The sequence below is a fragment of the Alligator mississippiensis genome, chromosome 1 (genome assembly GCF_030867095.1).
Source record: "Alligator mississippiensis isolate rAllMis1 chromosome 1, rAllMis1, whole genome shotgun sequence".
In the NCBI taxonomy this organism is placed as follows: domain Eukaryota; kingdom Metazoa; phylum Chordata; order Crocodylia; family Alligatoridae; genus Alligator; species Alligator mississippiensis.
In genome coordinates this window covers 168,953,476-168,980,932 of record NC_081824.1, presented here as the reverse complement: position 1 = coordinate 168,980,932, position 27,457 = coordinate 168,953,476, and the positions used below count along the sequence as shown (strand labels likewise).

At 49.0% G+C, this 27,457-nt stretch overlaps 1 protein-coding gene across 4 annotated transcripts; it reads right to left on the bottom strand.

Moving 5' to 3' along the window:
* Positions 1-1,287: 1,287 nt before the first annotated feature.
* On the bottom strand, positions 1,288-26,936 carry VEGFA (vascular endothelial growth factor A). 4 transcript variants are annotated; one of them, XM_006271899.4, is made up of 8 exons: positions 26,020-26,930; positions 19,394-19,445; positions 13,441-13,637; positions 11,381-11,457; positions 10,829-10,861; positions 7,624-7,695; positions 6,304-6,435; positions 1,288-3,973 (listed from the first exon to the last, which is right to left on the bottom strand). In XM_006271899.4, exons 1-8 carry the CDS (start codon positions 26,083-26,085, stop codon positions 3,952-3,954), a joined length of 651 nt encoding a protein of 216 aa, XP_006271961.1. In that variant the 5' UTR covers positions 26,086-26,930; the 3' UTR covers positions 1,288-3,951. The 4 variants fall into 4 exon arrangements, with proteins under 4 accessions (XP_006271961.1, XP_014455551.1, XP_006271962.1 ...); XM_014600065.3 differs by lacking the exon at positions 6,304-6,435 and having other exon boundaries at positions 26,020-26,936; XM_006271900.4 differs by lacking the exon at positions 7,624-7,695 and having other exon boundaries at positions 26,020-26,929.
* Positions 26,937-27,457: the final 521 nt, after the last annotated feature.

The following is a 27,457-nucleotide window of genomic DNA, read 5'->3' as shown; positions in this document are numbered from 1 at the left end:
CATTCCTGGATCTTACACCTGCACCTCCAGAAACATAGTATATCTCAGCCAGTACACTAAATGCCCAGATGGAAACTATGTAGGAGAAACCAAACCACAGCTGCATACCAGACTGAATGTGCACTGTAAATCTAAAGAGGACAAAAATACCCAATTACCTGTGGGTGCACATTTCTCACAAGATAACCACTCTTTCTCCAATCTCTCAGTTCTAATCCTCAAAGGGAATTTACAAAGCGTCTGTCATAGACGAGCCTACGAACTTCACTTCATAAATCTAATGGATACAAAAAAAATCATGGATTAAATATAGAAATTGGATTTATGGCACGTTATAACCTGCCTGCCATCTGATAACCCCAGGTAACATCTCATTTTCCCAGCTGGATTACATCACCTGTCAGCATTCCGTTTCCCTCCCACCCCCAACCTGTCTCATGCCTATTATCTCTGCTACCCATTTGCATTTTCATAGGCCTGCATTTTGCATATTGGCTTCAGCTTCGATTTGGACCCTAGAGAAAAGACAAAGACCAGCAGACTCTCCCTATGCCTGAGGAAGGGCACCTGTGCCCAAAAGCTTGCAAAGAAAAATTATTCCAACTATTCAGTTGGCTTAAAAAAAGATATCACATTCACCCAAATAATCTTGTCTGCCTAGCACACATTAGGTGCATCTACATGTACACCGTTACTGCACAGTAACTTAGATTACTGTGCAGCAACTGAAAATTACTGTACACTACAGACACGCATCTACACATGCACAACCATACTGTGTAGTACCTATGGTGACTTATGCCGACTTGGGCATAAATTTGCTACCTGCATCATGCCAAATAGTTACTGCGTAGTAAGACTCATGTAGATGCTTTACTGTGCAGTAACCCTGTTTGTGTGGACTGACCTGGGACTGACTTTAGTCCCAAGTCAGCCCACACACAGTGTTAATGTGCTGTAACACCTGCACGCATAGACGCCACTGTAAAAGCCGCTTACTGCACAGTAAGTTACTGAGCAATAAATACACATGCAAACACAATGAGGCTTTGATCTTAGCAGTTATGGCAGATGAGGAAAGACTTGTCTCCTGACTCCCAGGCTGGTGGTCTCACCAGAGACAACGAAAAGACCCAAGACTACTTGAAGACCCAAGCCCTTCTTCCAAACCACATCTAGAGGTGACCCACCATTTCCAAAGACAACTCTTGAGGGGCTGTTTCCATACTGGAGGAATAAAAACAAACAAACAATGGGATATAAAGCAGAAGGAGAAGGCAAAGGAAATCAAGGTCAGAATTAAATTCTTTAATACAAAAAAGGTTTGTTTGTTGCCGTTGTCGTTTTTAAGATATATCTGTAAATTCTTTGTTTAAAAATAAATATGTACTATGGAATATCTTGAAAAAATTCACTAGACACAATATGTAGTGTTAATATCTTTTTTCCCCGCAATTATTACAGATAAACAGTAGCACCAATAAATAAAATGATAACAAATATTAAAATTAAAAAGGAGAGAGATTCAAGATGTAAAATTTTCTATTTTTCCTGGGGTTTTTTACATATATAAAAATTTGTAGTGTCTATTTAATCCGAATCACACATATACATAAACATATATGTGTATATATATATATATATATATATATATACACATATACATATACATATATACACACACGCATAGCCAAATATATATATATATAGTATGTAGATGTATATCTAACCCTTGTCACAATAGGAATGTGTAGGGGGATGTGTTAGAGAAATTAATTAAATAACTGCCTATAACATGCTACTGACTCTGCCAACAATTGGGGAGATATGGGATGGGACCATAGGAGTTAAATTTATACACAACCAGTACAAATAAAAAAAAAAAAAAGAGGTATGACTTATAAATAGTTGAAATTAAATATTAACAAAGAATACTGAAAAATCCCTACTCTTTAATTAAATTATCTGTTTAATTTCTAATTTTAAAAGGGATATTAAATAAGTATATAAAACACTTTCTCTTCCCCCCTTGGAAGTCTCTGTCTTGCACATGATGCAGCAGGAACATATATACGTGTTGGAGGCAGGCAGACGCCGGCATGTTTCTCTCTCTCTGAAAGCCATCAGCTTCATGGGGAATTCCTAGTGGTTAGTAGTCACTTGTTGTGAGTCTGTTTTTAGACTGCCTTGTCTTTTGGAAGCTTCCCATTTGGTACATTATCAGGCGTTGAAAGTTCAATTGCAGATGACATTTGGCAGCATTCTGACACAGACCTAGTACCTTTTGGGTGACTGCATTTTTAAATCACAGAACTAGATTATATATCCACATAGACATACAAACACACATTTTTGTGTGTGGGCATGGGGGTATGTGTGTGTATATATATATACACACCATCACGTATTACTGATATACACACACATACACACAGCCCAGACTTTCAGCAGTGACTTGAGATTTTGCGTGACTCAGCTTTGAGTGCCCAACACACTTCAGAGACACCTGTCATTAAGAGGGCAGCTGTCCAGCACTTTGTGAAGAATCAGGCCTCTTTAGGGAGGAAACAGCTTGGGCACCTGAAAAATAAGGCAGACAAAATCCCAAGCAATTTTTTTGAAAGTCTTAGCCACATATATTTAAAATAATATAATTATACACACACACACGCACACATGCGCACACATTCATGACACACATACACGCAACCCTACTGTATATATACTTTTGATTAATATCCCTTTCCAGAAACGTTCCATAAGCATCTTGGATGCTCTTCAGTGGCAGCTCTGTGCATGAAGAGAGCAGACAGTGCTGAACAAAGGCGTGGCTATACACCGGTCCCCATTCTTGCTTCAGCACACTGTAGGCCATGTGTCCTTTTTGCAGCCACCAACAGCGGAAAATGTAGACTCCTGTGATACTTCCTTGAGCATAAAGGTTTGTGTATCAGCTGCTCACCATCCTTTAAGGCCAGACTGTACCCCTGGCAGAGTTTCTACAGTGAGTGATACCAACACAAAACATACACTGATGTCCCATGTGCAAGCAAGGCAGACAGGTCATGAGATGAGTCAGGGTGAAGGTTGTGGGAAGGCGGGGAAAAGGAATCCTCAATCATGCAGCCGGCCCAGCATCCTGAGCCATTTCCGTGATCTTTGACCATAACACCTTGAGGCTCTGCTCTTTAGAATCCCCTGCCCCTCCTCTCTGTTAATTCTTCTCCCCTTCCAAGGTGAGGAGAATGTGGTTTGTGGAACAGCACGCTTTACAGAGAAACAGCAGAAGCCGCACAAGTCAGTAAGGGTTAAGAAGATTACACTCAGCGCTTCTGCCAAAGTCCAGTCTTAGCTTGTTTCTTATGCCCCAAGTAGCCCGCTTGTGTCCACAGCAGTCGAATATATCCAGTGAAGACACCAATAACATTAGTAATGTTAAAAAAAATCAGTGTGTGTGTGTATGTATGTATACACACACATACACACACACACATATACACACACGCACATTTTCGCTCTCTATATATATGTATATGTGGTTAAAAATAAACACATATACACACACACACATACATACACACACATATATATGTGTGTGTATATGTGTATGTGTGTATATATGTACACACACATACATACACACACACACACATATACACACACATATATATGTATGTATGGGAATCCCATAAAATACACCCTATAGTCTTCCTGGCTCCATTATTTAGCAGCATGAAAAGAAAACAAAAAACAACAGTTCAAAACCAAAAGGTGTATTCTGTGCGGCGGGTGCCTTGGGGAATGTTCCTTCCAGAGTCCATCGTCCGTACTGAAAGTGCTGTGCTCTACCGATCCTTCATTTTAAGGTTCATTTGGATTAGTGTTTTTTTTCCTGTCCAGGTGAGAAATCAGGCTCCAAAAACAGGGCTGTTCCCCCTTCTTCTCCGCTGCTCACCGTCTCGGCTTGTCACATCTGCCAGGAAAGAGAGGGAAGAAAGAGGAGAGGTTACATTTGTGAGTTGTGGGGGATGGGGCAGAAGTGAAGAAGGGTGGGTGGTGAGGTTAAGGCAGCAGCATTTCTATGCTACTGCACCCCTGCTGGGGCACCGCAGACTTTTCACACATCTGTGGAAGGTTGGGGCAATATAACTAAAGATATCAACCTGGACGAAATACATTCCCCTGGGTTCTCCTAGGTTGAGGTTAGGGGGTGAGTTTAGGAGCAGAGTCACAGCAAAAGAGCTTTCTTCCTCCTCAACCTTCAACCCCACCTTGCTTTCCATTTACCCTTACCATCTACCCACACACACGTGCACACAGGGCCTGAGCCTCCCATGCAGTCACACACACACACACACACACACACACACAGTGACTCTCCATTTAGCCTGTCATTTCCATTTGAAGCAGTGCAGCCAAGAGTCTCATGCAAGCAAAAAGATGAAAGGAAAGTGCCTCTCATTCCACTGGCTGCTGAGAGCAGGGGTTAGTGCCAGAGAAAAGCAGCAGCAGCAGCTTGCAGAAGCAGCAGGAGAAACAAGAACTTGCCCTGCCCCGTAAGGCCCAACTTCAGAAACTCCAGAGAAGAGACGGGGAGGAACTTCAGCTTAACCAGCTTTAAATCCGGAAACAGCTAAATTACCCACTCCTATGACTCCATCCTGTGCTCCTGGCCAATGCACTACCTCTGGAAACCTCTAATCATGCCACTCACCCCACCACAGGGAGGGACTGGCAAGAAAGACTAATAATTCCCCAAGCCAGGGAGATTTTTTTTTTCACTTGAAACTGTTTCCCACCCTTGAACTCTGTAGGGGTAATGCCAGCTGTTCTGGGAGTGGGAAAAGGGAGGGGGGAGTGGGACACAGCAGTAGGAGATAAAGGTCAAGGGTAGGGAGCTGTCTGTTCTCACTCTCCAGGGAACTGTGCCTGCAGGGTGAAACGTAACTCAAGAAGAACTGGCTCTGTTCTGGCCCCAACACTAGTCACCCTCCCATTCAGGTAACTCCTTCCCAGATAAATTCTCTGCATCCAAAGCAGTTTCTCAAACCCTGGCAATGCCGGAGGACCAGGCTTCGTAGGGTTTGGCACAAAGCACAATGAAACGAGGCAGTTGGCTTGGCAAGCACCAAATCCCCAAGGGAGGGCTCAATACACAGACACTGCCCAGCCACAAAGTTTTACCAGGCAGGCAAACAGATGCCTCAGCTTCCAGCCTCTAGCCACAGGGGACCCTCATTTCATAGCTGTTTGACCTTTTAGCCTGACTATAAACAGTGCAATGCTCTCTCGATGGGAACAGACTCCAGAATCTTTGTGAATGGGAGCTAGAGTTTATAGCACTAGGCCAGTCCAGAGGGGGATCTCAGCAATCAGTTTCATGTGCCTGTATATATATATATATATATATATATATATATATGATCTCACGTTACACACATGCACGCAGAGACAGATCTTCAGCCAATGTAAAGCAGCATAGCTCCCCACAATTCAGTGAAGTCGTACTGATTGACACAAGTAAGGACCAGGCCACTGTTCCTAGTCATGTTTCTCTATGGAGATGCACAAAAGCAAACACACAGAGATATATACAGGCAGTGTAGGTCACTAAACAGGCCCTAAGCACACAGTCTCTCTGTATCTGGTTCTCATAGGCAGACTAAAGAAGGGACCCTCTGCCTTGCACGTCCTATAAACAGGCACCATGGTGTGGGGCACAGCACAGAGTGTAGGCCTCAACCAGAAATGTGCCTTTAACAGTTAGTGGATGTGAGGCATATTGTGTGCAAAGTGCAGTACAAGAGTTCCCCCCTGGCTTTTAGGAGCAAGAGGGCAGAAAAATGCTAGGGGGTTGCAGGGAGGGGTTTGGCTCTTCTCTCTCCAGAGGACCAGAGGATAGGGGGGGTTACATTTCCTCTGAAGAAAAGGGACTTTTCTTCTTGTCCTCTCTGCAAAGGGAATCCAGTCTGAAGCATCCAGAGCTCCAGGCTCCTTCCCTGCTTAACACAGCAACCTGAAAGCCACCATCTTGTTCTGTGAGAGGACTCCTTGAGCACAAACACCTCGACTATCAGAGTATCTCATCCAATCCTGACAAGCACACACAGAAGCTCACAGCAAACATCTGGCAAAGTGTAAATGCTCTCCCCATCCTAGTTACCCCTCAGCCCTCCAGCCCCCATAGTACAGAGGAAAGGAACGATCACAGAGCAATGGTGCCAGAAGCCAGCAGGAAGCAAGCTCCCCCCTCTTTCTTTCTCTCTCTTTGTGTGTTTCTCTTTCATCCTTCAGGACACAAACCTGCAAGTGCGCTCGTTTAACTCAAGCTGCCTCGATTTGCAACGTGAATCTGTGTTTTTGCAGGAACATTTACAGGTCTGGGGATCTTGTACAAACAAGTGCTTTCTCCTCTCTGAGCAAGGCTCACAGTGACTGCAAAAAGGCAAAAGGAAAGACGTCTAAGCTACAGCGCTTCAGCAGGAAGAAAATAAACATGCAACACCCTACACATCAAAGCAATCCCCTGCCCCCTCCCCACAGCCCCCACGCTGTCCCATTGGAGCGTCACTGGCTGAGGGACACTCATAGCACTGCCCCGACAGCCCCAGAATCTGTTCAAGACAAAACCCTCTTGCATCAGCATAAAGAGACAGAAAACAGGCTCTCTGCACGGTATTCACAAATCCTGCATCAATTCCAATCTGCAGGGGACCCAGGAACAGGAAGGCGACAGACCCTTGCTAGCAACAGATGTGTTAGCAAGGGGGCTCCTGAAACAGAACATCCAAGCTTCACTGAAGCCAGCAGCTAGCAGGCTAAAGAAGCAAGAATCTATCCACCCCTGGAAAGCAGGCCAGAATCCTGAATCATCAGGGGCAACAACTGTGCAGAGAGCAGAGAGGAGACCCCTGCAGCTTGCAGCAACTGCCAGGTATTGCCTGGTCATTTCTTGAGGCTAGGGGAAGTGAAGTCATCTGTTAAGCCCCCATCCCATTCCAGACTGGCCACCCGAGAATCTACTAGGAGACGGGCCAGAAATTTACAATGCAGAATTGTGTGAACCAGAGTGAGAGAGACAGAGACCAGGAGACAGAGAGAGAGGAGCCGCCAAGTCCAGCAGAGGGAGAGAGAGACGCCTTCTAAATTTCCCACTGCTCCTCTCTGCTTGTGTTTCCACCAAACACACATGCGGAGTGCACACACGTACCCACACATACATACACACCCACATGCATGCATGGTAGGTGCCAGACTCCTGTTGCCAGACTCTACAGGAGTGACTTGCTGGGGACAGAAGCCAAGTGGTGAAAGTGGACGGCACAGGTGCGTCATAAAGGAGCGCTAAGAGTGCAGAGAACCCTCCCGCTCCACCCTCTCCGGCACGCTTCAACATCATGACTGCTGTTGCTTGTTAATAGAGAGAAGGCACCAAGCAAGCAAAAGCCACCTTCCCTGAGCTCTGCTTCCCCTCAGCGCCAGAGCTGAGCCGCCACCAGTGCTGCCCCTGAGAGGGATCTGAGCCACCCAGTGATTGTGGGGGGGAAGGTGAGATTTTCAGTGTGCTGCAAGCAGGTGGGCCAATTTGGGGACAAGGTCTACGAGCACAGGACACAAACGTACAAGCTGTGTGGTTTGTACCGGCCTTTCTTGCGCTTTCTCTTTTGACCCTTCCCCTTTCCTCGCTTTGATTTTCTGGAAGAAAAACAAAACAAAACAAAAAAAAAAAACCAGAGACAGAAAGAGAGAAAGAAAACGGAAAGGGGAGGGAAGCCCCAGCCCTGTGCCTTCTGGGAGGAGGGGGAAGCACACAGTGTTGTAGCAGGTCTGTGAGGTGTTGTGTTTGTGTTCAGCCCTGCGCCACACACACTGACTGGCCTCTCCACCAGCCCCAGCACCACCACACTAGGGCCACGTATGAAGCAAAGATAAGGCCAAAGGCTGGAGTACTGCAGAAACCCCCTTCAAAGCAAAGGCAGCTTGGACCCTCACCAGCAACAGCAGCTGTCCCAGGGGGTGCCTTCCTCCTCTGAAGAGGGGCTTTCAGAGACTGGGATGGGACAGGGGCAGGGAAGGGAAGCAGAGACACTCAATTAAGTGCCACAAAATCCCCGTGCCTTGTAAGTGCTTTTCTGGCAACAGATCGTAAGTCCGTGCTTGATGAGAGGCAACATGAATGAAGTGACTCCCTTCCCGCCTTGAATAAGGAAAACACTTGGGGAAGAGGCAGTGCTAGCACCACCCTACAGGGCAAGGGCATCCCCCACATTCCAAGGAACACGTTGTCACTCCAAAGACTCTTGCCATGCTGAGTAGCGGCACTGGATTAACATGTGAAAGGAGCAGGTGAGGAAGCCACCTCCTGTTAGATGCAGGGACCGTAGGCTGGGAGGGGTGGGATGGGCGCCTTGCCATGTGAGCCTCGCCACAAAGAGGGAAAGTTTGGAAGCATGTGACCACCCAGCCCTTTGCCCCACAACCACCACCCTCACAGCAGCTGGGGGCAACCCAAGGATCCTGCTCATCTGTGGAGCAAGGGCCTGCAGCACTGGGCACCCAGCCCACCTCCCTTTGCCACCCCCGCAGCTGCACAGGCAGATCAGAGGAGTGACTCATGCAGGCAGGTGAGCTATGTTGCAGGAGGAGGAGGAGGTCGTCTAACCTGAATCACCTGTTCACCCATTCTGCCTCCTGCCTGTCACTCCGCTCAGTGGTTGGGAGCCCCTGCCACCGATCTACTGGCAGCTTCCAAATTGATCACATGAATGGGGAAGGATTAAGAGCCCTGACCTAGTTAGGATATGTGAGGGGGGAGGGGAAAGAGCCCCCTCTCAGCCAACCAAGCTGTTTTCAGTCCTCCCCACACCCTTTCCACATGGATCTGCTGGGCAGGCAAGCGGACGGAGCCAAGACACTGATCCATTTGACACTTTCTTCTTTCAAAATAATTCACTGATTGCACCTGGTTCATAGGAGCAAGCTGGGATGCTAAAGCGCACTAAGCACCTGTCTTCATGCCCAGGAAGAGAGCTAGGGAGAAATCTAGAACCTGCTCTGTTCCTTGAGCCATACAATCACCGGGGCCAGGAAAAGACATGTAAGCTGGCATAGAGAAGGGCCAGTGTTTATTGGTCGAGTGAGCCCTCATGGCACAGCTTTTCCCTCCCTTCCCAGGTGCAGTCCACCTTGGGTGGGTAGGAGAGGGGAGATAGGGAAGAAAGAGCGGGGGAGGAACCTGAGAGTAACTGTCAGGGTATTTGGGGGGTCCCGTTCAAGCCTATTTGCGGTGACTGGCAACTGAGTGCTAGTTCCCTTCCAAATGCTCTCCTAGCTGCAAGCAAAGGGAGCATCCCAAGAACACACCAAGAGTCATGATGTGGTGGTGGTAGAAAGAGGGGAGTTTCCTTTGGGAGAGATTTCCACACCCTTGCAAAATACAGAGAGACATTAAGGGCAAGTAAACTCCAGGGTCAAGGGAGAAAGTGCATCAGACATAACAGGGACTTGAGGCCATCTCTAGTGTTCCTAGTGTAGAGAAACAGCAAGGGGGAGGTGAGGGGCTGCACACCTGGTCAGAGAAGGCAGGGACACTACAGAGTCAGAGAGGAAAGGCCTGGCTGCCTCGCCCACTCCCCATTGGCACCAGTGCTCACACAGAACCAATGCTCTCACACCATCAAACCACACAGCCACATGGATGGGCTGCCGCTGCGCAAGTGAGTCCGAACTCAGCCTACTGGTACCATGAGCAAGACTCCAGGGATGGGTGAAAGGCTGGTAAGTGGCTACACCTATGAAACCAACCAGAAGATGCGTGTTCTCTCTCTCTCTCAAGTGCATGTGTTCTCTCTCTGTTTCTGCTTTATCTCCCCATGCCCCAGCCCATTCTTTCCTCATTCAACTCAGTGCAGCCACATGGCAAAGATGCTGTCCCAGCAATATGCAGTTCTGCATAACCGCTCACACAAGGGGTTGCTCTTTATTTATGTACGTGTTTATGTATTTATTCATTCATTCACTCCACGTTCGTTATCATCATGGCGGTGGTCGGGATGGTGTAAAAATCATCACCCTCTGCAGGCAGGCTGTACCCTACCCCTCTTATGTCCCTAGAATGGAACCACAAGCTTGAAAGAGATTTCACCTCACCTTAAAGCCCTCAGCCAAGTTCATCCCCATCTCCTGCTAGGAGGGCTAAGATGGGTCCTTTCCCTCACCCACCCACCCAGCCTCGTCACCAAGCAATGCTCATCCACATGTAGAATCACCCGACTTCACCAGACTTCCAGTGCCACCACTTCCTACTGCCAGCCAGCAGAGCACCCACTCAGCTAGAGGCCCTACTAGGAACCCAAGCTAAGAGACTGTCTTGCTTCTGAAGAAGTCTCTGCGCAAGCTGCTGAGAAAGAAGCCAGCAAGTTCTCACCAAAGCAGCAAGAAAAAGAAAGACAGCAATTTCCAGTGATCAAAGAAACACCTGGGGAGGGGGAGAAGGGGGAAGTACCTAGAATCCATTCCTGATGGACACATCAGATTCCACTGCAGAATACCCTGGGTACTCTCTGTACATCATTAGGGAACCAATTCCATGTTCAGGGTCAGGAAAGTTCCTCCCCTAGCCTGAAGTAGGGAGAACTACATCTGGATTTTTGTGCCCACCTGGAACGGATTCAGAGCTTGCCACTTAAAACCACCACCTGATAATTAAAGAAACAGCTCCTGGATTTGAGCATCTCTTGCTGACAAATGAACAAAGAGGGAAGAGGAAAAGGAAAAAAACAACCAACCACCATGAGAAAAAAAAAGGAAGAAAAGGCTCGCCACTTACTTTTCTTGCTTAGCTTTGACATCTTTCTTTGGTCTGGAAGGGAAGGACAAAGGCCTGATTAAAAGGGATCCTCCTAGAGACCCCACCAATTATATCCTCCCCTAGCCCACCCCAGGGTCTGCAGTCACAGACAGGTCTGCTCCCCAAATCCTTGCCCCACACAAGGCAGGAACTGCAAGCACCACAGAACATGCCTAGCACCATCAATCCTGACTAAGGGACCACCCTGGAAGGCTTTTGCCCTTCCTTGGAAGCCAGTGAGCTCCCCCATGATGTATCATTTGTCCACAGGATACAACCTACCCTAACCCATCCCAGGCATTCTCCTCCAGTCACCCTGCCATCTTGAGAGTGGTAACACCTGCAGTGGAAGGACCCCCTCCCCACTAGCGCAGCTGTCTCTCTGCACACCAGTCTGGAACAGACTTGAAGTGCTAATTGGGCCAGGTCCTTAGGTTCAAGGCAGTAAAAAGACAAGGCCAAATCCCAGCAGATAGGTTTATTATGACAGCAGCCAGAGCCCTGGAGATCCCAGCACTGTTCCATTCTCACCTGCATTCACATTTACTGTGCTGTAAGAAGCTCATGTATGCTATGTGTTGACTCTGATGGGGTTTAATTCTCATGATCTGGAAGGAAAAAAACAAAGTGTCATCCTAGCCTCTAATCAGCACCTCAGAGAAGGTAAGCGACTCCTACACAAGCTAAAGAAACATTCTCAGCCCCAACTGACCCCTGGGGAGCACAGCAGAGCCTATAGAGAGTCACCAGCCACATCCCCACTGCTCCTGGGTTCAGCCCCAGGATTTCTTCTTCCAGATGTTCAGGCAGGGTAGAGCTGGTGAGGTACAGGCTTACAGCCCCACAGGCTAGTGCTGAAGTAGCAGCAGCAATGCCAGCTTTCTCCATGGAGCCTTACCCCTGATGTGACAGGGCCTCGCCTAATAGAGGTCACTTGTCCAGTCAGTCCAGAGCCCCTCTAAGAATGACAGTCAAGTGGCTCATTTCACACCAGTCACCAAAATGCCCTCAGATGGCAAAAGGCTTCAGGTTAAAGTGGAGGCCAAAAATGAACCAGTCCATATCTCTCTCCTGATTGCTGAAGCCAATCACTTCTTTGAGGTTGTACTCTTTTAGCTGACTCTTTTAGCTATGTGTGCAATAAAAGCTGCTAATTAGTTAGATGGGCAGACCCGTTGTCCCGGTGCTTAGTGGTCAGATCATCCCTGAAGACCCAAAAGCTCCCAAGGATCAAATCGGGGAAGCTCCACTAAAGCAATCTGAGTCAAGGATCTGATGCTATACACTTATACTGCACTCTTCACTGATCCCTGCTGGGAGATGGGCATTGTGACTGCATCAGAGGCTTACCAATGGGCCCGTGCCCATGCCCCGCCCACCCCAGTGGATGATTCCAGTGATCTCAAACTGGGGATTCCAGTAGGAAGAAATGTGTCTCTAGCTCAGCTCCAAGTAAAATGGGGAGGCAGGTTGATGGGGGCCTTTAGATGTTACCACACTATAGGTAACAGTGCAAGTTGCCTTGATGAGCTTTGTGCATTTCAATTCACATACAGCTTGGACCCTGAGAAAAATGAGTATGCTGGTATCAGCACAGTCCCTTCTGGGCTTTTCTCCACTCTATAAAGCCTCTGCAGCATTCACAGCCTCTGTTTGAGAGTTTCAGGGCTGAGACAACATGGGATGCTGAAGGGCAGGAGCGAGGGACATCAGCAAGAACTGGATGTGGGGAACCCAGGGCCAAGATAGTAGGGGGCTATAGGTCAGTTACAAGGGGAATCAGCATTGCCCTAGGGTGAGAGAGAGAACCCAGGCTGATGTAGAGGCACAGTGGCAGAGCTTTCTGAGAAAAGACTGCCCAAAATGTAGCCTTCCTGTGTGCCCAGCATTAGCCACAATTGGTAGCCTCCGACTTGCAGAAGCCCTTGATTCTGTAGCTGCAGAACAAAAGAGAGAAAAGCATAGAGGCTTTCCCACTTGACACTGCGGCAGTGTGTTTCTTAGAGCTCCTTCACACCCCTGCTGTGCCAATGTAGCTAATGACCCAAATCCCCAGCCCTGTCTGTACAGGCTGACCTGACATGCCCTCCAGGAGAGAGAGTTCAGAGAGGACTTCCTCTCTTACACTACAGCCAGCCGCATTAGAAGCAAGAGCTGTGTGATACAAGTTCCAAACCAAAAGTTAAGGTGGAGCAAGAGACGGTTCCCTCTGGGGCCTCAGAGACCATGCTGGGAAAGTTCCCTTTATATTGCCGCATCTCTCTTTGTAACTACTACGATAACTCCACTGACCCAGAAAATGGATTCTTCCATTAACCCTAAATGGAAGCAACACATGTAAAATCCCTGGGGTGCAGCCAAAGGAAATCACACCCCTGCCTTGCCGAGTAGTGTCTCATCATTCCAGGGTATGGCTGGCAGCAAGACACACTCTCCCCCTGATTCCCCAGAAGGTCCATCCCCCATCTCGTAAGAGGTCTCTCTCCCCAGGCTAAACTTTACTTTCTGAGTTGCCGCTGCAACTTAGGGAAGGCCTGAGGATAGGAGGCATTTTTTCCTCCTCTGTGCTTATTCCCTAGCCAGACCCTCACCTCCATGGTGACGTTGTGCACTTCTCCGGGGACACACTCTAGACCCTCATCACCGCAGCAGCCCGCACACCTCATCAAGGGTACACAGGATGGCTTGAAGATGTACTCCACCTCATCTGGGTACTCCTGAAATATGTCCACCAGGGTCTCGATTGTCCTGCAGTAGCTGCGCTCATAAACGTCCAAGAACTTGATAACTGTGGGGAGGGAAGAAGCAAATTAGCAGCAGCTCAGCTGAAAATACCCAAAGAAGTTGCAACTCCTGAACCCTCTGCTCCTCAATCATAGTCTTGCAGTGCTGATCACCCTCTGCAGCACAGGCTTCACTCCCTCTCCACCACACCATGCTGTGTTAGGCCACCCAATAAAAAGTGCAAAGTAACTCTCCAAGTATCTTGCCCCACTTTGGTGGGGTAGAGAGGAAGGGGTTCAGGCTCTTGGCTGAATTAGCTTTTGCTTCTGAAGAGCAGAGAAAGGACAAGAGTAGGAAACTAACCAACTGAACAGATCCTTCATGATGCTGCTCTATGCCTGCTGATCCCTGCTCTACACACACCCTGTCTCTTGTTATCTGACATGCTCCATCATATGTGCTGCTGCTGAGCGCATTAGCTCAGCCAAAAAGCACCTGCAAAAAGTCTTTGGTGTGGGGACTGGGTCACTGACAGGGCTTATCTTTCACCCCTCTCAAAATATCAAAGTTTTATCTGGTGGTTTTTGGACAGAGGGGAAAGGGGTAAAGTGGGAAGCACCCTTCAAAAGATGAGGACAGAAGGGACAGAGTTTGGAAGCAGGATCTCCCCAGAGGTTAAGAAGAATGGGCCTGGTCCATTAAGCATGCCTTTCCACTCCTCCATCCTGTCCACCTCTAGGTCTTTTCACCTTCTCTGCCAATCCCCTACACGACCCACCCACAGACAGCCAAAGCATGCTTCCCACTTTGCCACCTTCTGAAACACTGTGCGACATCTTAATGACATCTGCCAAAGTCTCAGGCCCTAAATCCCTGGAACTCCGAGAAAGACCATACTCTCTCAGCCCAGGGAATCCAGGGGCAGCAACAGAGCAAGGGATTCAAAGCCACCACACACCATTCACAGTAATCACTGGGCCACGCACATTTGGCTGCTGAACCCAGATGAGGCAGAATGGGGAGCTAGGAGGGGGAAAGCAGTCCTTCCTTTATTTCCTGTCTTCCTTTGAGCACCGAAAAGGAGCCAACATCAAGCACTGAGACCCTCTCTGATTTCACAGGAATTTCCCAATGCTCCCCCAACCTGGGGCCAAAGATTCCTCTCGCTGCTTGGTCAAGGGTCAGAGAGATTTAAAGACATGATAAACAGGACAGATAAATGCACCAGCAGACCTGCTTCTGGCATGGTTCCATATACAGTAAAGGCAGGGTGGCCCTACAGCCTTCCTAAGCTTCTCCAGCTTTCTAAGGAGGAAGTTATGAGTGGAGCAGAAGGACACGGTAGGCAGAGGGAGACTGCATCGCCTGTGCTGTTCTGCATTAGAATGATAGGCCCACAGCATGTGCACAGCCCTGCAATGGTGAGGTTGATAACCCGGTGTGATAAGCAAAAACTGCTTGCCTCATGGAAAAAATGGTCTCTGGTAAGCATTTCTGGAGTGCCCTGAACCTGTGACAAACTGGCATAAAGGTTGCTTTGCCACAAAAAAAGCTGCAAGGCTTTGAGCTCAGGGCCTACAGTTAATTGTTGAAAGTTAATTCTAGGTCACACAGAGCTGACAGTGTCACAGCGCTGCTGGCAATGGGTACAAGTGGGGAGGAGCTTCTCTCTGGGAGTCTGAAGTGTCAGAAAGCACAAGCGCCTATTAAAAGAGCAAGTGGCTCAGGGAGGGGAAATGCAGCCTGGAAGGCAGGGACTGATTACTGGCATTTCTCCTTGAGGAGAAAAGTCCTCCCTCCTCCCTGCCTGCCACTGCAGTTTGTCTCTCATCTCTTTCCCTGTCTTGTCTGCACTGCCTCCTTCTCCCTGTTCACCTTCAGGGTGACCTTAACCTTAAAAAGAGGCTATCTATATTAAACAGTTTAGCACCTGAGAGATTCTGCCAACATAGTGACTGATCAACCTCCTGCTCAGCCTCTCTGTCCTAGGGTTAAGAATCTGAGAACTACTGCCATAAAAATAAGTTGGGGATAAAAAGGATCATGGGGGGGGGTGACTCACAACCCATGCAAACCAGATGCTACCCCATGAGCTAGCCTACAGCATAAGAAAGCAGAAGCCACATCTCTTCCACTAGACAGATGAGTGAAAGTGAGAAGGAAACATTACCAAAAAGCATAAATGGGGAAAAATGGGGCAAGCTTTCAAAATTTAATTTGCTTTTGTATAACCTATGGGGTTATTAGCAAAAGCAATTCACACACACATATATATACACACACACATTTTACACACATATATACATATACATTCACACGCACACAACACACACACACGTAAAGCTGAATTGTCTTTGCTAATAACCCCATACATTATATAAAAGTAAATTAATTTCATGTAAATTATTCATTAAATTTAATAATAAATAAATTGTGGAATTATTTATTAAAAGTACAATAATTATTATTTATATTAATATATATTAATCAAGATTCAGCAGTGCACTTTAAAGCAACAGATAATGCCAGTGAATCCAGGCTAACAATTGGCTTCAAAACTTTCTTTCTGTGTGTTCCTTTCCAGAGTCCTTCCTCAACCTGATATTAAAATATGAGTTGTGTGCTTTGATTTATAGAACAAAAAAAGTTTATTAAGTGGTCCGCTGAGACCCTCAGCAATTTTCAAGTGGTCCATGAAAAAAAAAGGTTTGAGAACCACTGCTTGAGTGTTTGGGATGCAGGGTGCTGCCAGAACCAGAAGTTCCTCCTAAAAAAAACTCCAAGGCAAATTGTGACTTGTTGCTGTTAGCATCTTATGTGGGAGGATTTTTTGACAGTCTCTGAAAAGGTGGAAGGGAATCTGTATCCACTGTTAAATTAGAAGACCCTCTCCACAAAGGATCAGTTTCATGGTAGCAGGTGCTCTGCATGTAGGTTATATCTGTGTTGTACAGTTATTATGGGACCCATGTCTGAGGACCAGGGCAAGCTTAGCCCAAATATGAACTTCCCCACTGCAAAGTTGTGTCTGTGTTACTGCATTCTCACTGTCACTGTGCTGGTTCATACATGTCTGGAGTCATATCCCACGGTTCTTTGTGCTGAGCACTCCAGAATATTTTCCCAGGCAGTTGTATCAACTGCAGAAGAACTCATCTGTCCTTCAGAGGGAATTGTGGGAAGGTCATTAAAGGACTGTCAGTACTCGAGTGATCTAGCCTGCACCCTCACTGCAAACTAGCAGGCTCCAGGAGAGGTAAAATTGATCCCACTTTCTAGAACACATTCCTCAAAGCTAGGGGCACCAGTTCTTCTACACAGAAGGCAGGAAAATTAAAGGAAAAACACAATCAGATCCCAGGTTAACTCTGTGATGGAGCCATATTCTTAGCAGAATTAAGCACAAATTTTTGGTTGTGGAGCAGGGAGAAACTGTATCATGTATATGTATAGAAACAAAAACCTATATAAATATATATAGTGTATTTAGTGTGTGTGTGTGTGTGTGTGTGTACACACACACACACACACACACACACACACACAGAGTTCTTTTAAAAATAAAAATGCAGCCAAAAAGGCTGGTGGTTTCCTTTATTTATACCAGAAAGTCTTTTCTCGTGGAGCAAACAAAGAGTATTTGTCTGACTTGTCTACAACGTCCTGTGCCACAAAACCATGTGGAAGACTATCTGAGAGCTAGAGAGCCTGGGGCTAGAATTACAGAGACCCCAAACTGGTTCAGGTCCATCCAATATAAACCCGGCTAAAATGGCTGTACAGATGGGTGGGCAAAATAAGCACACAAAAAAAATCTCTCACTCCAAGAGCTCTAAGACCTTACTAACCCCTCAGTGAACGAAGCTGCATGACCTCCCTTGTAAGTTGCGCCATGTTATCACCCTGTTATTACAGAAGATAAACTGAGGCACCATAAGAGCAAGAGGAAAAGGAAGGTGATTTACTCAAGATCACATGGCAAGCCAGGAAGGTAACCTGGGAGTCTTTACGTCTAGTGCTTTAGTCTAATTACAGCCATGTTTGCATCACAGAACCAGCAAAAGAACCTAAGAGCCTTGACTCCCAACCCTCACTGCTCTAACCATTAGACCAAAACCATTCAGGATGAACAGAAGCACAAAAGGGAACAGACTAGGGGACTAGCTACTACTTGTTTCTCTCTCTCACAGACGGACTGGGTACTGAAATAAGCCTATTAGCCAGCTCAATCTGAAGTCCATGTTTGCTGTTGACTGCAACTGGAGCAAGGATCAAGCTCCAGGATGTGGCAGTCCACCAGCAAAGGAGAAATGGATGACGATGTAAAATGGACACCTTGTACTAACACCTCTGGCAACAGCTTGCCATGCCAATAAAGTTATTGAAATTGAATGTGGCAGTCTTCAGTCCCCAGCTGCACTGCTAGAGCCCCCTGCTGCCCTTCAGAGGAAACAACACCAAAGGTCACAACCTGTCATCCCTTGCCAACCAAATGACGCAAAAGACAAGCTGCAGCTGTGGGTGGTCCCAGCATGACAGTGGGTTTCTCCACCAAGCAAGCAGAAAAAGCATGGAAAGCCTGGAGAGTTTGAAAGGTGTCTGAAGAGCACATTAGCCTAAAGCTCCAAAGTCCATACTGCTGTAATCCCAATTCGAAAACAAGGACTGTAGAAAAAAAGATGATACATTAAAATATACAGCCACCCAAAAGTCAGATGTAGACTACCAAGAGTTGAGTTCTGACAGCCTGTTACCTATGACCTACAGACAAGACTTATTCAACCTTGCAGCTGAACTCCTGGCCCACTAGATATTACACTGGTCTTTGGGCAGCTGGAGTGATATGAAATAGCAGTGGCTAGGGAAGCACTAGTATCCCATTTTCTTTCAGCCAGCATTTCTATAAGTACTACACTCCCAGCAGCGAGCTGAACAGAAGCAACTGGACTGTGCTACTAACCTCACCAGGCCAGCTAGCTCACAGACAGCAAAAGGGAGCCTTTTTTGTATTTAGCACTGAGAAGTGCTTAGCAGTACAGCCCTCTCACAAGGTATCTGTGGAGAGTGTGAATCTGTAAAATAAGCCCAGGCTATTCCTCTGCTGCTGCTTCTCTCTCTCTCACTCTTTTTGGTTTTTTTGGGATGTGCTAATTTATGGTCTCAGAAGGATTCAGGTGCTGATTGGTCCGTTGTCTGATGATCAGATGCTATCACTGAGCAGGGCACAATGAGTGCAAAGGGGAAAGAGAAGAATAAGAGACAGGCAGCAGAGATGACAAATTCCCTCCTGCAACCTTGTGGCCAATCCCTAGGAAATTATTCACAGCTACTCAGCTTTTCATGTGGCTATTTTTTTATTATTATTCTTATTCTCAGAGTTCTGGGAAATATGAAATGGGTTCATGAGCATCTCTGCAATTTATTCCACTGCACTGGCACAGCCAGCCTGTCTCCAGAAAAGTAACTGCTGATGGGAAGAGAAGCAGCCCAGCCCACCCAGCTCAGAAAAAGGCTTTCTGAATGAAAGAGCCGCCCTGCTAGGCATGCAGCCACAAAAGGGTTAAGGCGGATTTCTCACGTTTCCTCTCATTCCCCCTTCTGCATCTGCGCCTCTCTCCCCCCCTCTGCCCCCCTCCCAAATTACGCCTGCTTTCCAGAAGGTGGCAGTATTGGTCCTCAAGAGCTCCTGGGCAGTTTGGCTCAATGTCTCCCCCGTCTCCCCTCCTAGCACCCCATTTCCATTTCCCCACCTCCCAGAGCTCCCCCTAATTTAACTTGTAAACCCTGTAGCTGTTGAAAGGAGAGATGCAAACCACTCACCTTCATTGGGTTTCCTCTCCCCATCCCCCAGGGTCGGAGCTGCCTGCGACAACTGCAAAGATAACAGAAAATTAGTCAAAACACAAAGTCATTACCCGGTCCCCAGGGGCAGTTAGGGAGCTGAACAGCTTTCTGGGATTCTGCAGGCAGGCTCCAGAGTGCTGAGGCAACAAAGCCGCTGGAAGCCCCCAATGTTTCGAAGCATGACTGCAGCATCCGGATGTATTCATTCACACCGCGGCTATACCCAGCCCCCGGTTCCCCAGGCCTGAGAAATAAAACCCCCACAAAGGAGCGTGTCAGACGTCCCTGCTGGAACTGTATCGAGGGGAAACACTGGGCAGGGGGGATGGCAGGGAGGAGGGATGTTATTCAGAAAGGTTTTTGCTCCCTTTGAGGTGAAGTCTGTGTCCCCCCTCGTGACAGCATGACAGGCACAGAGAGACCTTTGTCTCCTCTTGTCCTCAGAGCAGAAGAAAATGAAATAAAAATAACACCCCAGCCAGAGCTGAAAGGGGTGGAGAAGGGCAGGGGCCATGGAATCAAGGCAAAAATAATTCCCCTTGGAATATGTGTGTGCGTGACAGAGGGGGGGGCATTTGGAGGAGGAGCAAGGCTCTCACTCACTGCATACCGTTGCTATAAAAAAGAAACTAACTGTTCAAAGGCATTTCAAATTATTAAGGTCAAAAAACAGAGAGCGAATCTGGGCTGGGGGCGAAGGAGAAAAACAACATTGGTGACCTTCTAACGCTGACATGACAAATACGCCGGGAGATTTGTCCACGTTCATGTTCCAAGGAAAGTTAGTGGAAGGTATTTCAAAAAGGGGCCTACGTTACAAAGCACACCCGCAAGTGCAGAGAGATTGGGCACTGCTTTTAAAGGGACCGCCACACACTTTTTTCTCTCTCTTCTCTTAATTTGCTCTCTGTTATAAAAGTAAATGATTCAGATTAACATATTGTGGCATAGGGAAAGGAGGGGGAGAAAAGGATCGGGGTTTGAAAGGACATCTGTGCTTTTTTCAGTGGTGTGCCTGTCTGCTGCTGAGATGCAAAGGTGTCAATATTTGGCCTGATGTCAGACTGATTAACTGTTACATCACTCCCTCCCATACTAATTCCACCAGACTACTTCTGCTTCCCGGCCCTGGAAGGAAGGACACTGTGTAGCATAACGTGATGGGGCCGCAGTTCTTGGCCTTTGATTTGCTGCTGTGAAGCAAGAGCAAGACCCCTCTGCTCTCTCTGCTACATTTCCTTAGCAAAAACACACACACAAAAAATCACTCCTGCTGTTTTGTTGTGACAAGAGATACTTCTGTGTGGCTGCAAGAGGCATGAATGGAAATAACTAACCCAGCCCAAAACCAGGGGGAGGAATGGAGTTCAGGTGCTACAGTGTTTTATTAAGAACTGTTTTCACTTTCAGGTGAGACCTTAAAACCGCCGCTCCTCTTTGCTCTATGGGAGCATTATAGCTCTAATGCAACTTTCAGAAGTATCAGGCTTCACTCTGGTGTCCTGGACCAGAAATGTCCTCCTTCCATCATCTGTGCTTTGTATCGCTACCTGTGCAATGCCCTCCACCCCAGAAGTGGCCATAAGTCAGTTGTATTAAGTTGCTTTGCATATAAAAGCAAAATACTATGTGTCGCTAATTAATGTATTTAGCTGTGTAAAGAAACAAATGTCCGAGTTCTCATTAGACAGATCACCAACCCAGCCAGGCTGTCATGGCTCAGCGCCAGGCTGGCCGCAAAGATCTCCGGCTTATATGCTTCTATACAGACCCACACCACACACATCACTCAGCCAAGCAGCTTGAAGCTTCAGCTTTCACAGGAGAGCAGAGATGGAACTGACAAAGTTCAAGAAGCCCCTCTCCCAGCTGTGCCTGTGAAGCTGAACACAATTACCTCTCTCTAAAGTCCCCCCAACATCTCTCTGACCTGCAGAACCCCTAAAGTCATTAAGTGCCAGACTCTGGGGATAAGGTGAAAATCCAGCCTTGAGGCACCCAGTTAAGGGGTCTTTTCTTCCCTGGGGCAGGGGGACTGTCTGCCCTACCTCCATGTGTTAAGGTTGTGCTATCAGTTTAAAAGCAAGCTCCCAGGAACAGTTTCATTCCTAAAGTGTGAAGGTCACTGCAACAGCACAAACAAAATGGAGGTGGCAGTGGCCCTCTGAAACCATGCTGGGTCGCAAGACCATGGGCCAAAAGGAAGCCACAGCAAGAGTAGAAAAGCATCAGTTATCTCAGAGTATGAAGGAAGGAAATCACTAGCTAGATCAGTCTGCTCAGTCGACAAGGCCCAAAAGTCCTATTAGAGGAGGTTATGTCCTGCTAGGAACAGCATGAACACTACCCTGTACTGAAACTTTTAGATCTCAGCTTTGTCTATGACTCCCTGAAGCAGGCAGCCCTAATGTTGCCTGCCCTCTTCCCCTTCCCCCACCTCTCCTGCAGGTGTCAGAAAACAGGTGTATGCAGCTTTTTCTTCACTCTCCACCTATAATACGGCCTCAACCTCCTTCTTCAGTGGAACCTACACAACCAGCACCTGGAGACGCAACTCAGATCCAAGCTAGGAGCAACTTAAATCAAACCCATCGCTGTGATTTAATTTTTTTAAAGTGGCAGAAACTACCAGTCAGCAACATCTGTGCGCATGCTGAATGAAGTGGGACAAACTGGATCAAAATAAATCCTCCAAGCAGCTCCTGACTACCCACTGGCACTCAAAGGAAGGTGGTTCAACAATTGGCCTGCCCTTCACCCCGTGCCCTTGGAACTATAGAAGAACTTCTTAGAATTATTAATAACAATATTATTAACAATTCCACATCACCCTATGGGCCTTGCTGTACTCAGAGTTCTCTTGTCTTCTCAGACTGGTGTATGCTGCCTTTTGCCTGTCCTCGTGCCCAATTCTCTTGGGGCAGAACTGCCTGGCAAGGAGGGAGTTTGCTTCATACAGGACCACAATATTAGGTACCCTAGCAGGGCCAACTGGAAATGGAAAACTTATCAGGGACAAAAAGGCCTCATGCCCTTCGGTGGGAGCCTGAAGGTCATGCTGCTTGGGCGCTCTCTCCTCTGCTAGCTTTTGGAATTACTCATTGCTTCCGTAATATGATTTCTTTCCAATGGATTTTACATTCTCTTGGGCCAGGGAAGAGATCCCAGCACTTAAGAGGGGCATAAACAGCCTGGAATTAGGGTCTGGTGAAGGGAAAGCTTTCTCTAAGCCATTTGCAGGTTGCTAAAAATGTGTGGTCTGAAATCGGACAAACACTCCCCAACAGAGAGTTGGACCCTGTCTCGTCCTGGCTGTGTCTGCACCTTCCCTGCCCCACTCCTGATCCTGTGCAGCAAGCTATTCTCTGGAGGAAGAGAAAAGGTTAATCTACGTGTTTCCCCCAAGCACCACCACCACCACTACTCTTTCTCTTCCTTCCCCTCCCCCTAATCTGTGCAGCCTCATTAAAAGAGCTTTGTAACTGTTTAGGGCTGGAACAAACAATCCAGCCACTCTAGGAGAGACTCTGGGAGAGGAGTTAAGGCACTTTCTGTCTAAGGAGCTAGAAATTCTTCCCTCAGAGGTTTCTACTTAACGGGGGGGGGGAGGCTTAGCTGCAGTCCTTCCCCACTGTAGAAGCAGGGGGAAGTCAGTAATCTTGCAAACGGCAAGCACAGTGGAGGAACCTCTGACACAGCAGAATGGGCAGGAGTTTTTTGGTTTGTTCAGGAATCAGAGTAATCCTCCGAGATGTCAGGATGGAGTCCCTCTCTTTGCCTCCCAAGCACCATTCTTTTGACACCATTCTCCCAGCAGAACTGAGAAACAGCTTTGGAGAAGGTGCCCCGCTGCCACCTATCTCCTCAGTGTGCGGGGCGGGGTGGGGGGAAGTAAGCTCCCTTGGTTTTCCCAGCGTGGCCTGATGCAACACACACCAAAAGCAGCGGCCCAGTGGATGTGAGATCATTAACAGTCTAGTCACAGCTTCCCTTTTTCTCTCTGTCTTATGATTGCTGATCCTGACAGCAGTACAGCTGGAGGACCCAGGTCTCTTCACATTCCCCGGCATGAAAGAAAAGAACTGCTGGGGTAACCCCTCCTAGGCTACAGTTTAGAGTCAGACCCATCAAACAAAGAAAGAGTGGGAGGGACCTGAACAGTCCCACTTTCTAGGAAACAGGAAACAGGGGACTGGAGAGGAAGGGGGAATGTCATCTTACCTTCTCCCCAAGTCCCCTGGCCTCACCTGATTCGGAGGGGAGGAAGACAAAGTGCCAGTTTCAGGGTGGCCAAGAGCTGAGAGCAGGCAGCATTCCCGCTGCATCTCCCCCTCCTTCTCCTCACTTAAAAAGGCTCTTTCACCACAAGTGAAGCCAAACACCTGTGGCATCAGTGCTTTCTGCCCTGGGCCAGTGACATAATCTGCTACAGTCCTAGCCTCATGCAGGGTGATCATAATGCTACTAATTGACTCAATAAGGGGTCATTAGCACACTGCATTCACTAAAGCAGCATTGTGATAAGTGCACCCCTGACAATGCCTTACCTGGCCCTTGATTTTCCTGCCAGCCCCTCAGGGCTTTATTTAATTCTCCCCAACATGGCCAGATAGATACGTTTATTCAACACTACTGCCTGATTAGGAGTGGAGATAAAGATTATCATCAAAGCGCACAACACTGGTCCCGACACAGAGAGTCACGCTTTATGCCATGTTCACAGTCACCGCCATGCTGCCTACGTGAAGTCTGCTTAGCATTGGTATTTCTCATGTTCCCATCACCGTGGTATCTAGGCGACCAATGTACAAATAAGGACAGAACTAGAAACTGTCTTGGGACCTCACCGTCTGCCTGTCTGAACACTTATGTGGCCCACATCATTGTACAATGTGAGCATCTTGCAATCTTTAATACAGTTCACAACACACCCCTTCACTGCTGCCCTACGGTTCCCCGCTCTCCCCCCTTTTTCTCTTCCTTTCACTCTCTGGCTAAGGAAAAAAGGCAGAAGGATTTTGCTCTGTTTCTGAAAACAATCCGACTTGGATTCTGGCTGGCAGTTTCAAAGTTGCTTTCCCCCCGCACTTTAAAATAAGAGCAGATGGGTGCTATTACCCTAACCTAGTCCTCGTCACTCTCCAATGGAGCGCTGCGCCCTACCAAGTGCAGCCGAACACGCTGCTGTCATTAAAGAAAGTGGCAATATCACCGGCTAGCAACAAAGCGGGTGCTGCCTGCCAGACTTCGGTTCCACGTGAAATGGCTCCTCATTGAGGAGTTTACCTCCCAGCCTCCGTGCTGAGCAAACAATGTGCGCACCAGGCCAGTTTGCAGGCGGCATTTCTTTTCATGCTGCTGGTGGGGAGACTGTGGGGGCCCAGAGGGATGTCCCAGGCAGCTGGCAGGAGAAAACGACCCTATCCGTGCTCTTACACGTACAATATCAGCCCAGCCAGCAAACAGAAGCCACCTTCACGTGGACTTTTGCTCTCAAGCCCTCTTGGCAAAATGCCCCACTTCATGCAATGTTAGAGAAGCCGGACAGGAGGGGACCTCCAGAGGTTGGCTAGCACAGCCTGCTGCCTGTGGCAGGGGCGCCCCTATCCCAACCATCCTGTATGAACCATAATCTAACCTCTAACGAGTCTTAGTAGAGCCTGCATAGGACTCTACCAAGCCTTGCATGAACCACGACACCCGACTAGCCGCGAGTCTCGGAACCACAATCTAAACTCCACCTCAGACTGGCATAAGCCTGCCATGACCCATAATCTAACCGCCTCAGACTAGACGCCAGTCTTACTCACACCACAATCTAAACTCCACCTCAGGCTCCACTTGAGCCCCTTCAAAGAAGCCAGGCATCTGGCTTGTCATGTGGACCTCATGGTGGGGAGCAAAAGAGACCTGATTCACTGCTGAACCTGGGGGGAACCAGCCAGATCAGAGAGTGCCAGGGGGGAAGGGCCGGGCCGGGCGAGCGGGCAGTGTTGTAATCCCCGAGGGGCAGCGGGCCAAGGGGGGGCGGCTCTGGGGATGTCGCAAATGGAGCGGGGAAGAAACTCCCAATAATCCATGCTGTCCCCTTTGATCTCCATGCGGTTTCTGCCAGGCAGGGGCTTCTGCATTGCTGCTTTGGGGGGTGGGGGGGCAAGCCACATCCCCCTCCCCTACACACAGCCCACAACACACGCGCGCACAACCTCATCTGCCTATGTCCTTACAGCAACACGGCTACAACCGACACCTCTTAAGACACCCTCACACCCCACATCCACACGGAGCACAGTGCCACCCCGCACGCACACAGAGCACACACCACTCACACCCCCACATGCACGGAGCACACTCTCACACACCCCACCTCCACACTCGCAGCCCACGCACACAGAGCACACACAGAGCCACTCAATTTACATTGACACAACCGAGACACACACACACACACACACACACACACCCGTCCGGAGCTGATGCAAGCCACCTCCCCCGGCCATGCCCTGCATGCCCCGTCCCAGGCCGGCGCGGCGCGGCGCGGCGCGGGACTGGCCGGGGAAGGCCTCCCCGCGCGCCCGGCCCCGGCCCGGTGGCGGCCGTACCTCCGCGTGGTGCAGATAGAGCAGCGCCGGCAGCCCCCAGTGGATCCAAGCGAGCAGAAAGTTCATGGTTCCTGGCGCGGGGCGGCGGGGGGCTCCTGGCCGGGCGCCGCCTTCCCCGCTGCGCTGCGCTGAGCTGCGCTGGGCGCGCTGTGCCTCCTCCGGCTCCGCGAGACGCTCCCAGGCTCCGGGCTCAGCTCTCCATGCGCTCCGCTCCCGCGGCTCTGCCCCCCTTGGCACCGGCTCCGCTGCGCCGCCGCCGCCCCCCGGACACAGACACGGACACGGCCACGCACACGCCCGCCGCCGCCTCCAGCGATCCGGGCGCCGCACGCCCCGCACACCACCAAAGTTTGCCCGAAAGTTTCAATGCATGATCCCAGCTTCGGGCGGGCTGCCTGCCGGCCCGGCCTGCTCTGTCCCTTGGCAGGGGCCGGGGTCCAACACGGGGAGAGGAGCGGGGGGGGGTTGATCCCAGCCTCGGGTGCCTGGAAGTGGGGAGAGGGGGCTGCCTGGCTCGCCCTCCTTGCTCCCCTTGCTCTGGCCACCGTTTGCAAAAGGAATCAAAAAACAAAACAAAAATAAAGGAGAGAGGGAGAGAGGAACAATCCGAGCTGTGCCGGCAGGGAGGGAGGGAGAGAAAAATAAATTAAGGAGCGGATAGGAAGAAGAAGCGGGGGGGAGACCAAACTGCTAGCAAATCCCGGTTCACAAGGAGAGCCGCTCCTCCTAAATCTGCTCTCGTCCCTCCTGTGCGGATCTGTGCTGTCCCTCTCCCTCCTTCCTGGGGGAGAGCCTGCACTGCGCTGGGTCTCGCACGCCGGGCAGAGCAGAGCCGCGCACCCTCTGTCCTGCCGCTCTGCGCCTCTCTCCTCGCTCTCCCTCTGCAACTGCTCCGCGGTGCTATGACCGAGGAGATCCAAGAGTCCCTCCCACAGCTCCGTCCCCTCCCTCCGTTCCTCCCCCTCTTTCAAGGGAGGGGCATAATAGCACCCTAAAGCCACCAGATCCTAGGTCTGTCAGACTCCTGGAGCAGCAGAGGGCACCGGGGCCTCAGCTCCTGTCACCCAAGCTCTGGCTGCTTCTCCCCCACTTTTTTTTTGTTCTGTTTTGCTCGCTGGGGGCAGGGATTCAAGTTGTTTCCAGAGAGGGGAGAAGGGGTTACCCCCCTGCCCCCCCTTCCCGCTCTCCGGCAGCCTACCTAGATTCTTGGCACCCCTGAGCAAATTTGTAGTATCAGGCCTCCCCTGGCCAGAAATAATGATAATAATTATCAAAAAAATTACCATTTTCAGGCCCCCTTTCTGTCCAGGGCCACCCGGTTCACGCATGCCAGTGTCCAGCCCTGCCAAAGGCATTCTGTCCCTAAGAGCTTCTCATTTCTGAACAGCTTGAGCAGGGCTCCCTGCTCCCCATGTAGGTTTTACTCACCTCTTGCCCC